Source organism: Diachasma alloeum, unplaced genomic scaffold (assembly GCF_001412515.2).
Source record: "Diachasma alloeum isolate Michigan unplaced genomic scaffold, Dall2.0 Dall_scaffold_00561, whole genome shotgun sequence".
NCBI classification, from domain to species: domain Eukaryota; kingdom Metazoa; phylum Arthropoda; class Insecta; order Hymenoptera; family Braconidae; genus Diachasma; species Diachasma alloeum.
The window spans coordinates 62,179-75,085 of record NW_021680693.1 but is presented as its reverse complement, the minus strand read 5'-3'; the positions used below and the strand labels follow the sequence as shown (position 1 = coordinate 75,085).

At 37.9% G+C, this 12,907-nt stretch overlaps 1 protein-coding gene across 1 annotated transcript in view; it reads right to left on the bottom strand.

Annotated features, from left to right (window-relative positions):
• The window catches only part of LOC107043377 (DNA replication licensing factor MCM4), a 166,565-nt gene that overhangs the window by 108,500 nt on the left and 45,158 nt on the right, over positions 1-12,907 (bottom strand). The window contains exons 4-5 of the mRNA XM_015264868.2: positions 1,435-1,757; positions 292-569 (exon numbers count right to left, since the gene is read on the bottom strand). Of these exons, the coding sequence (XP_015120354.1) occupies positions 292-569; positions 1,435-1,757 (601 nt within the window). The remainder of the gene's footprint in view (positions 1-291; positions 570-1,434; positions 1,758-12,907) is intronic.

Here is a 12,907-nt window from a genome sequence, read left to right as displayed (position 1 = left end):
TTTTTTTTTTTTTATGCTTATTTTATATCGCTTCGAGTCTGATGAGACTATATGGCGATTGATCAAGACTTTAAAAATGGTTAGATCTCACCATTCTACCCGGCCAGGAATCGAACCTGGAACCTATCCGTTGTGAGGCAACGGCCTTAACCACTACGCCAGGCCACCGGGCGAAACCCCTCGTTAAGGCGATTACCCAATTTGATTTGGCATACCCGTGATAAAAGATTGTCTAATGCTCAATGTAAGAAGGAACGATATTTGAGTTCTGTTAGAAGCAATAATATATACCGTTTTATTTTTATTCCACTGAGACTCGTCGGGATTGGCTGCAGCCAAAATACTTGTACGAGCATTCAACTGACAGATAATACCGGCTTTCGCAATACTAAGCGTCTGTTGCTCCATGACTTCGTGTAACACAGAACGAGTGCTGTCATTCATTTTATCGAATTCATCAATGCAGCAAATACCATTATCGGCAAGAACCAACGCTCCAGTTTGAAGTACAAGCTGGCGGGTTTCCGGATCTTTTGTAACATAAGCAGTTAAACCTACCGCACTAGATCCTGGAAATACAAATTCGACTTATGAAAAAAGCATCCCTGAAAATTTATATTTTTTCATTATTGAAATAAAAACCTTTTTATGATTAAGGATAATCGGACGAGCCCGGAGGGTTAGAAAAAAAGCAGTCATTTTTTTAACGTATTCTTTAAATGATGGAAACGACGTATGCAAAGTTTTAGACTGCTGGGGAGCATGGTTAATTTATTATGAATTTTTGAAAACGTGGTCATTTAACCCGTGATCTTATGGAAATCACAAAAAAAAACTGCAAAACCGAAGGAAAAAATGCAGCCAAAGTCATGAAACTTTAGACACATTTAGAAAAAGAGTCGCTTAGGAGCATTGTTTATTAATAGTAGCGAAAAAAGTACTGAAAAATGAAATTTCTGCGCACGCAGCACAAACGAGCAGCAACGTCCCAAGTACCGATCAAGTGGGGGAAGCGCGGTCAATTTAAACGTCTCTTGAGAGAGCGATGAAGCTTTGTAATCGGAGCTCCCTCGAGCTAGTGGTACCAGTTCCTGGTGACAAAAAAGAACTACCGACGATGTTGGCACTTTTTCGCATGGATTAATTTTTTTTCATTTATTAAAAAAAAACAATCTGAAAACCATTCAATGTGTGGAACAGATACAAATAAATTTGATTAGCTCCAAAAATAATTTTTAACCGGAGATACTTCCTAATATTGCCTGAATTTTGAATCCGAATGGGAAAAATTTTTTTATTCAGCGATTGGTTTTCTGCAGGAAAACAAAAGGAACCCCTCCGCTCACCTCCTACATTTCCTCTTCGCCCGATTATCCTTAAGAGTTTCATATACGTAGTTGAAGAGTTCGTTGAAGATTACAACAGAAAACTTACCTTTCCCACTGCTATACTGTGATCGTGGAACTAAATTGAAAACAAACTGCAGCAACTGCGATTTACTGGTACCAGGATCTCCACAGAGTAAAATATTTAGCTCTGAACGGAAATGAGTTCTCCCTGATGTCACATGTGTTTTCTTCGTGCCACCGAACAACTGAAGCAGTATTCCCTTTTTTATATCCTCATTTTCGTAGATACTTGGTGCAATGCAACGAGCAAGGCGTTCGTATACATCTTCTTTTAACGATAGTTCTTTCAAGAGTTTCAACCTCTCTTCAGGGAAGATGTGATCTTTACCTTCTTCCTGCTCGTACAACCTAAAATAAACGGAATTTTTGTAGTTGAACTAAAATTTCTTTTGCTGTCTGAACCTACTAGCCGGTACAGAAGTATACCCACACTTGGCGTTAAATATGAATAATTTCACAACAAAAATCGCATTACTAAACCCCAGAAATGGGATTCACATCTCATTGTTTATAACTATTTATGGCACTATTTATTTGTAAAAAAAAAGTTAAATAAGATAAGAAAAATAATTTTTTATTGAAAATTTATTGCAAATTAGGGTATTCTTCAAGCCGCTCAGGGAGGCAAAACTCGACAGAGCAAGTACATTATTAAAAACGCCAAATCTCCGCCAAAAATGGTTCTTTTTTTTTAAATTAAGAAATACTCCATTCATTGTCTTTCTATGGAACTTTTTTGTTTTAATTTTTTTCGCCTCCGAGACTTTTTGGTTATTAATTTTGCATCGGAAGCCCGAATGGGTGAGCCACTCGAAGTACTAGAGGAGATTTCAGCATCTGTTACGTATAAATTATCATATTTTCTCCAAAAATCTACAGATTTCAAAAAATCGAAAATGGTTGTATTCTTAAGATCCCAAAGAACATTTTTTACTCGAAACTTTTTTAATATGAATGAAAATGGCGACAATAAACGCATTTAAACAATTAAATTGTTAATAACTATTGAATGCCTAACTTATTCGCAAAAAAATACATATTCGGTTTCAGTACATCGAAATACATAAGATACGCAAATTTCAAAACTTTACAACGATTTTATACCGTTTGGCCTCAGCGCATGGACTATCAAAGTAGTATGAATATACCTCAGTTAAGGCGTTGATTGTAACGGAGAACAATACATTTAGAATGCTCGAAAAAAATGATTATGCATCACTGACAATTTTATTGATACCTGTCTGAAGAGTGCATGTTTCGCGACGATTTAGTGTGCGTAAAGCAGTTGTTTTCCGCACTCGTTCACAAAAACCACTTTACTCCCACTACCGTTCCCAACAGTAGAGCCGGCAGGTATCACAAAAAATATGATATGATACACGTCCGTGCGAACAAATGGAACTCCATGCACATCCTATTTTGATATGTACATCGTTTACTACAATTCTGCAAAACGGTCTGAGGTGGTTACCATACACGCTGTGACAGGTCCCGTATCCCGAGTCGAAATATGCGACTTTAAATGTAGCGCATATATATTATGTACATTTAAATTACGTAATATATATGCGCTGAATGTCATATTTATTTCATCTTAAATTCAATTAATCATCTACGTATAATTTCTCTGTACATACGTGTGTGCACAGAGAGAAGAATTTTGAAAACATTGAAATATTTCCAAGAAAATTGAAATTTAAACAGAAAAAAATCCCACGGCGCCCAGTCGGAATTCGAACTCAGTTGTTACAGTTGCGTGGCAGATTCTCCCCACTGAGCTACCGTGAACCACGGAAATTCTACCTCACTACATTCGACTCACTACGTTCCTTAAATTAGTATAATTTTATTGAATTTATGACACTGAGAGAGAAAGTTTACATTTTTAGATATTTTTTTCCTTATCTTCTTACTCATTCAGTTTTGCCTGATGAGCCCATTTCAAAAATATTTTCGAAAAATGGTAAACCTTATGTCATCATTTTTAGAAAACATACATTGGGACCCTTTCGAAAGTTTCCTACCAATGAAATTAGTATAAATGAAAATAGGAGAAAAAAAATACGTGGAGAGTAGCAGTCATATGTAATCTGTCAAATGGCGCGCTGCTTGTGTCTATTCACATTGTTGCTACTACTTTGCAACAATGTAAACAGAAAATATACAACAAATTACACAGGTTGCCGTCAGCTAGGGAAATTGTGTTGCATATCTGTAATATTTCCTTAGAATTAGTTTCCCAAGTCTTCTACTTTTTCCTAAGCATCCACCAAATATTTCCATTCCCAACTACTTTATTACATTTTATAATTTTAATCCTGCGAACTCCGAAAACCCAACAAATTTTTCATTTTCCTTTTCACTAAAAATCCTTCAGACGCACCTAATTGCTATCTCGGTACTTTCCCGTACTTCGGGGTAGGCTCCCGAGACTTTCCCAATACCCAGGTAAGAATTGACGATAGAAACAGGGCTCATCAAGCCCTGGACCAAGGCTCAGAAATGCTCAATCAGGGTTGGGGCTCGGCCTTGAATCAATCCTCCTTCAGCCCTAAAATGATAACCTCGTTTCAGGCTTAGTCCGCAAGGCTTGAACGAGGCTCGGTGCCAAGGCTTGATTCAAGCCTTGAATTACCACATTTTAAAGGCTCAATCGAGCTTCGGCTAAATAAACTAGAGTATTGTTTACAGATATTTCGATAAACAATTTCTTATTGCTTCATATCCCTTTTTATGAGTTTAGAGTAACCTATGAAAGAGAGTGCGGTCGGACCGTACATCACTGTTGCTAAGTGTTGTTGGTGATTATCATTGTGGGTTAATTAACAATGGATGGGAAAAAAATTATTATCATCATAAGTTTCTATTAATTATTCGTCCTGGATTATTACGGCGCCCCTGGAAATTGAAATACAATGGAATCAAACATTTAAAAATTTGCTCCTCTGCTGGGGTTCGATCCGGGGTCCTTCTGATCCGTAGACAAGCGCACTATCCACTGGGCTACCTGCGACTTCTTAGGATGATACGTTTTTTCGGGTATAAAAATTCAACTTGTGTTAGTGTTATTTTGTTGATATCCTAATTAAACTTCCTGAACTTGAATAAATGATAGGTCCGATGGATTTATGAGTTCAGAATCGATTGATTAATTAATTATAGATAAGAATAATAATAATTATGTAGCTTCGTGCACAAAGGGATGCTCTAGGCCTGGTCTGGGGGTAGCTTAGATAACTTGGCGGAAAATTATAGCTATGTTTGTAGATGATGATAATGTTTTCACCACCATTAACTAATGAGTATTGATATAAAAATTGAGGAAATTAATTGGAAGTAACTTTAATTTTCGAGACCTTGCTGAGTCCTGAATAAGCCCTGACGTACTGAGCCTGAATACTGAAAGCCTGGACTAAGCCTGAATTTAGCCTTGCCAATGGCCCCTTTAATCATCCTCATTTGAAGCTCAAGTGAACGATGAAACCAAGCCTATCCCAGGCCTGAATAACTGAGCCACGCCAACCCTGGGCTCATACAGGCTTGTTCTCATCGTCAGCCTATGTAATTCTTAGCTCAATTCCGTATGTCTCTAATCCGGCACTTTCCCAATACCTCAATTACACGGACCCCTAATCCGGTATTTTCCCGACACCTTAATTACTCTAACTCCTCACCGAGACATATCTTCCCCTACCTCCGTTAGTCTCACCCTCAAGGTTCATCCCTCACCTCAAACTGACCAATCACCCACCTTGGGCCTCACTCATTGATCTCTATATAACTGGATAGCTTGTCCTTATGGGCCCAGCACGCCAAAAGTGAGGCGATTTGAAGGCTCTACTAAATCCGATACCAGTTCGCATGCGTCATCTAAATTGTTGCTGGTGGGAATGGTAATTTTATCGTGCGTTCATAACCAAAAATGCATTGTGGAGCTGAGTGACGTGTTTTTATTTGTGTTGTGATATTGTTAATTATAACTTACCAAAGAAAATAATTTAAAATTAAGTTGTTGAAACATTGTATCTCATATGAGTTACAACGGTTTATTGTGTTTATTGTAAGAAAGACAAAACACAATGGAAAAATCCATCGTTTCATGAGTATGTAATATCGCATAGTCGATATTCACCCTTGGCGATTGAAGGATTCAATCAAATAACAAATGAAAAAATAGAAAAATAAATAGAATAGAAATAAAACCCCCTCATGGATACCATTTGGACGAGTTTTGTTTTTCATCCATTCATCATTTTTCATTAACATAAAGGTGGTAAAATGTCAAGGGCATTTCTGGATCCTGACTATCATATGATCACCCCCCACTTCGTATATCATGCCCACGCATGCGCATTGTTATATATTTTAGTACCACAGCCGGTGATAGGGACGCTGGGTGAGCCTTCAATTTGCTTCAGAAGCGTTTTAGGGAACAAGCCATCCAGTTATATGGAGATCAGTGGTCTCACTCTCTCCATTCTCTCCAACTTTACATATCCACCCTCAGAGGACTTACAAGGAATACTAGGGAGGTGTTCCCCTCCGATTTTGATGAAACTCATATATGTTGAAGAGGACTCAAAACTAAAGGACATGTATTTTTTTTTATCGGCTAATACGCGACTTTAGGGGCGGAAACCATGGTCAGAAGGTGACCACCTTCGGGGGTGATCTTTCAATCCCACCTATAAGGAGGGTGTTTTTACAAATGTGCATCACGGTAATGAATAGCTTGTGAGAAGTTATAAAAATCACAATTGATAGTTCCTCCGGGAGTTGAAATTGGGGGAGTAAACTACCACGTAAAAACTTTGTTTTTCAAAAAAATATATATATGGCTCATAATTTTATAAAACCAATTGCATTTGAAAGAGCATTGAAAAATGTAGAATACCTGTTTTTGGATTTTCCCCGGAACTGAAGTTTTCTGGGGTGAAAAAAATAATTTCTTGGGAATAACACCCATTACAGTGGTGGAGTTATTTATTCATTCCATCGAGGTAATAAATAGCTTGTGAGTGATTATGAAAATCACGATTAATAGTTCGTCTGGGGGTTAAAATTTGGGGGGTGAACTAGCCCTTTGAAATAATATTTTTATATTAAAAAAATATATGGCTCAGGATTTTATGGATATGATTGCATCGGGAAGATCATGAAATAATACAGTATACCTTTTTTCGCATTTATCTCGGCATCGAAATTATGACGTGAGAGCATTTATTTCTTTTATAAGTCACTGATTCCAAATATTAGAATTTTCAATTTTGATTCTAATAGTCCGCACGTGAAGATTATATTCCTTCAGAATCCGGCATTATGATGACAACAATAACAGATTAAAGAAGCAAAAATCCGCTGGGATAGAATTTTCTTCTACTTCAGATGCAGTAATGTTGTGGTTATTCCAAGGAAAAGCAGCCATAAATACAAAAAAAACGGAATCGGAATTTTTTTCCGAGCGTAGGACGATGCAAGAGCATCCCCCTACGCTCGGTTATTCACCAACGGTTCTACCAACGGTTATTCACCGAGGGTAGGTGGAGTCCGAAACTCCTTATCATGGCTTCGTCAGCCCNCTAACTCAGAATCTTACTAGGGCCTTCTCCCCCTAGTCTGGATATCTCAGCGACGATAGGTCATTCCGTTACCCTATCCCCACCAATCAACCCGACGGGATCCCGGGGGCACCAGTCCTCTCACCTGGCCGTTGGTCCCTAGTCTACTCTGACATAGCTTATGGAATCGCCCAGTTGGACAGCCTGTACGTCGGCCCCTTTTCCCCTAGCACATGCTGGGTGAATTCCAAAATAGCGATAGTCTAGTAACGTCCTCCAGACCTCCAGGGGTCGCGGTTTCACCCATAACCGCTATGCCTTAGGTCTTTCATCGGTTTGTCGCTAATTCATCTATGTAGTGCCGGCTTTCTTCAAGAATCATCTGATAGTTGTTCGGATGATGACGAACCTATAGGCTATGAATATAAAAAAAAGCAGTTGAATTCTGGAGGAGTGCGAAAACCAAGAAAAATCTGTCTATACAAAAACCGTTTCCAATAGATTCAAAAGAGTGAAATCCGTCCAACAATTACGTCGCTGGGCGCATCAAGTCTATAAAGGAGGAACTTATATGGAGAAGTTAAAGCGTATATCAGAGTATACATTGAAAAATATGAAGAATGCTATTGATGCAGGGTTAATTGTGCATGATGCAGACATACGAAGATGGGCTCTGCAAGCCCAGAAAGATATTGGAAATGAGGATATTTGTTTCAAGGCTTCCCCGTGGTGGTTACATTGCTTCAAAAGAGCTCATCGTATTACATCTCGCAAGATTACTAAATTCGTGCCACGTAAAACAATGGAAAATCAAGAAGATTTACAAAAAACAGCGGATGAATTCGTGCCAAAAATCAAACCATATTTTGAAATGTATGGCTCGCACAACATCTATAATTTGATGAAAGTGGTTCTTAATTGAAAACGCATTCGGGATGAACTTTGGCGGATAAGGGGTCTAAAGAAGTCTCGTGCATTGTACAATCTATAACATCAACGACACACAGTTATACGATACAACCCACGATATCTGCTGATGAAAAATTATTGTTACCTCTTTTCATTGTTTACAAGGAACCCTCCAGAACGTTTGGTCCAAGGGTCCAGGAGAATCTATTCAGACCTTCAAATGTTTATGTAACGGCTTCAAAATCGGGAAAACTGACTTCTGGTAAGATAATATTTTTAATGTATAACAAGATGTGACAAGGTATTTACACCGATTGCAATGTTCATCATATTCCAAACATTCCAGAGCACTTCAAAATTTGGTTGGTAGAAGTATTCTTTCCACACGTGGGACCAAAAAGTCTACTGTTGATCGATTCATGGAGTGGACATTGCTCTCGAGTGGTAGAAGAGGGAACTCCTCGGAATAAAGAATTATTAACTATGCTAATTCCGAAAAGGACGACTGGGAAAATGCAACCTCTTGATGTATACGGTTTCAGAATTTGGAAAAATTATGTCCGTCATATTTCAGATACGGTCGTTCTCTTGAATCATGACATCAATTTACACGCACGAAATAATGTAATAAAATTGCAATCTCTAGTTCATAATCAATTATCGTCACCAAGGTATCAAAATCTATTTCGTTATGCTTGGTTCCAAAGTGGCTACATTGCTAGAAAACCAGAGGAATTTGATAATCCTGGTAATTTTGCATTTGGACAATCTTCTAATCCACAATGTTACGTTGATGGTTGTTCTAATATTGCAGTAGATAGATGTTCGTGGTGCAGAAAGTTTCTCTGCCTGCATCATTTTTTTGATGAATATCATTTCTGTACCGATTATAATCCATAGTAAAATATATATATGGACCACCACAGGAAAATGCCAAAGAAGTAAAGGCTCGATCGAGACGGATGGAATGAGTTTCTACAATAAATACTAAATCATTTGGACTCACAGTTCTCCCAGAAAGTATTTCTTCTACCCCAGAAAATTTGAGTTCCGGGAAAAGTAAAAAAAAGGTATTCCGCATTTTTCCATGTTCTTCCCAATACAATTATTTTTATGAAATCCTTACCTATAATTTTTTTTTATATTTTCACAGAGGTAGTTTACCCCCCTTCAAATTTCAACCCCTAGAGGAACTATCAATCGTGATTTTCATAATCACTCACAAGCTATTTATTACCTCGATGAAATGAATAAATAACTCCACTGTGATGAGTGATATTTCCTAGAAATCATTTTTTTTTATCCCAGAAAATTTTAGTTCTGGCGAAAATCCAAAAATACGTATTCTGCATTTTTCCATGGTCTTTCAAATGCAAATGGTTTTATCAAATTCTGAGCCATAGTGTTTTTTTGAAAAACTAAATTTTATAGGGGTAGTTTACCCCTCAAATTTCAACCCCCGGATGAACTATCAATCATGATTTTCATAATTTCTCACCTATGTATTACCTTGATGAAATGGATAAAAAACTTCACCACTGCGATGGGTGATATTTCCGAGAAATTATTTTTTTCACCCCAGAAAACTTCAGTTCCGGGGAAAATCCAAAAACAGGTATTGTGCATTTTTTCGTGCTCTTCCAAATGCANCCCCCCCCCCCAATTTCAACCCCCGGAGGAACTATCAATTGCGATTTTTATAACTTCTCACAAGCTATTCATTACCGTGATGAACGATTGTAAAAACACCCTCCTTATAGGTGGGATTGAAAGATCACCCCCGAAGGTGGTCACCTTCTGACCATGGTTTCCCCCCCTAAAGCCGCGTATTAGCCGATAAAAAAAATACGTGTCCTTTAGTTTTGAGTCCTCTACTACATATATGAGTTTTATCAAAATCGGAGGGGAGACCTCCCTAATAAATCCAACTCAAGCAGAATAATTCAAACCGTCATAGAGTAAATTAGTTGAGCATTAGTTGTCGTCGGTAAACTTCTTCAATAATAGTTTGAGAGGGTTCGAGCAACTCATAATATACAACACCTCTCTGATCCCACCAAACGCAGAGCATAATCTTGGCACTGTGAATATTTCATTTTGGCTGGGATGGGCCGGGTTCACCTGGTTTCACATAAGCTTGTTGGCGTTTAGGATTCTCATAATATATCCATTTTTTTATCTCCTGTGACTGTTCGATGCAAGAATCCTTTTCTTTGATGTCTTTGAAGTAGCATTTCACAAATTGTTTTTCGACGTTTCATGTCTCTTTCTTTCAATTCATATGGAACCCAGTTACCAACTTTGTCAAGCATTCTCATTGTTTTTGAACGCTTTGCAACAGTTGATCGTTCAACATTTAATGCTGCAGCCAATTCTGATTGAGTTTGGCAAGAATCCTCTGCTAATAATGCCTCCAATTCAGCATCTTTAAATTTTTTTGGTGGTTTTCCATGTTCTCTGTCCTCAGTCCCAAAATCATTATTTTGAAATCGTCGAAACCATTCCTTGCAAGTTGTATTAGATGGAGCATGCTCACTATAAATCTCCACAAGCAAACGATGAGTTTCCGCTACACTTTTCTTTATAATATAATAGTGTAATAACACTTCCCGCAAATGATGTTTACTTGGAACGAAAACCGACATTGTCACGGAGGGAAAAATACTTGTTGCTTACATTTCAACCAAATGTCACGTAGTGCGTTTGACAGCTGACATCAAGTACTATCGATTACAAGTGTTGCCATTTATTAGTACACGTAAGCAATACTAAAAACGACATCTGTCGGGAAAGGGCGGAGTCATATTCAGACACCTACCTACCTGGTCCAACCTAAAAATTTTGATGTCGCATAACTTTCAAAAAAAAAATATTCTAATAACATTCCAAGGCATGCTTGGAACACTTCTATATCATATTCAATTTTCATCGAAATCGAAAAAAAGTGGATTGAAATAGCATGGAATGCCCCTGATACAAAGTTTTCGGGCTTGGGGACAAGTGCATCGGAATTGAAGAACACAATGGAGACTTCTGAACGAACGCAAAATGTGTCTAAGAATTTTTGTAAAATAGAATAGCTATACAGGGTATCCCGCAACCGATCGCTTTCCTGAAAGTGTATTGGAGAAGATCATTTTTGGGATCGAAAGTTCCTCTTCAAATTTTAGATCCGACCATTTTTTTTTTATTTTCCAAAAAATTATTCTATCTGAATGATCTGAATAATCTAAATTATTCTATTTTTTCAGGGTCTGTTACTAATTATCACAGGGCCGAAACATTATTTTTTATAAATGTTCATTTTTTCCATTTTTTAAAAATCTTTTTGGGGTAGTCCATTGTCACATACCCATCTACAACGCCGCTCCCCCCTTTTTGCCTTCTCGCGCCACCAATTATTTTCAGAAAATAAAAAAGTAAATTGCGAAATGATTTTTGTTTTCTTTCATTTTTGAGTGTTTTTCTTTTTCTTTTTTCGGCCTGCTGTTCACCCATCGACATACAAACTTCCCCTTTTCGCCCCTTAGCGTTCCGGATTATTTGCAGAAACCTAAAAATCAAAAACCCAAATGAATTATTAGTATTTTTTTTTAGTTTTTTTGGGTATCATTAGAGATGTTAGTGACAAAAATGACCGGTCAAATGACCGTCATTGACTACCGTCATAACTGATCATTACCGCGTCGAGAATCTGACCATATGGTCAGAAAAAAAATGACCATTGGCTATAAACATAAAATGACCGAATAAATTTGACCGTCAATTTCCATCTATATAGATGTCCCTCAATTTTTGAGTACTAATCCAGCGACTTCTATCATTGAGAACGGGGGGATTGGTCTTGCGGTCTCTGTCATAACCAGATTGAGTCACTAGTTTCCACAAAAACTAGGCGAACACCCTAGGGACTCCAATCGACGGTATTTGCCTCCGCAACACTAGTATTGCCGCTGGACGTATGTCCCAACCCCAACTGACTCCGGTTTCTATAGTTACCTCGTCCACCAACGGTCAGCTCAACAACTCGTGTCCACTGCATTGAATCATTTTTTTCCATTTATTTTTAATTTATTTCGTGAGTTGTACACGTCCACTTAGAAAAAATCCGTCTATAACGTTAAGACTCATCATTTTTTTGTTTTCAGTGAGCCGAAATAAATGACTAGAACAAATTTTGGATTCGACAACGTGACGTATTGTTAGGTTAGATTTTGTTTACAATCAGGTAGGTGTTATTCTATCCATTTTGATTCCCATTTCTCCTTTTTCATTGTTGTATCATTATTCGCAAACTAATCGAAAGTCAATAAAAATAGGATAAAATAATGTATTTCTTTTGCAGAAGAGATGATTCCGAGGAAACTCGTGGACGAAAATTTCACCATTGTCGGGGATAGACAACCTGGCAAAAAATTGTCGAGATACAAGTGCAATTACTGTACCAAAGAGTATGCTGACCATTCTACACGTATGGTTAAGCACTTGGTGGATTGTCGGGGTTGTCCAGGATCTGTAAAAATTGCTGTTCAGCAAGCCCTTGACTCAGGGAAGTCAAAGAGCGTCAAACGAAAGATCTCGGACTTACAGGAAGAATCGGAGGAGAGTGATGCAGGGAGTTCGATCTCTACTTGTTCGACTGCCTCATATCAAAGCTCATCGAGTGGTATTCGTTCAAAAGGTCAGGGGACGCAAGCAACGATCAACAAATACTACGATAAAATGACTTCTCGAGAACAGAAGTATGCAGAAGCTCTCTTATCCATAGCTATTTATGCATCTGGGACGCGATTGCACATCACTGAAAATCCTTTTTGGTTGAGGTTATTCAAGTATCTTCGGCCTAATTTCGAGGTCCAATCGTGGTTTGGGATATCGAATTCTCAGCTGATAAAAATTTACAAAGCCGTAAAAAAAGAAGTAGATCGTCTTATGTTACAAGCAAGAACCATTGGACTTCAATGCGATGGTTGGTCTAATGTTAAAACTGAGGGCATCATTAATTTTGTGGCAACGACTCCAAGACCAGTC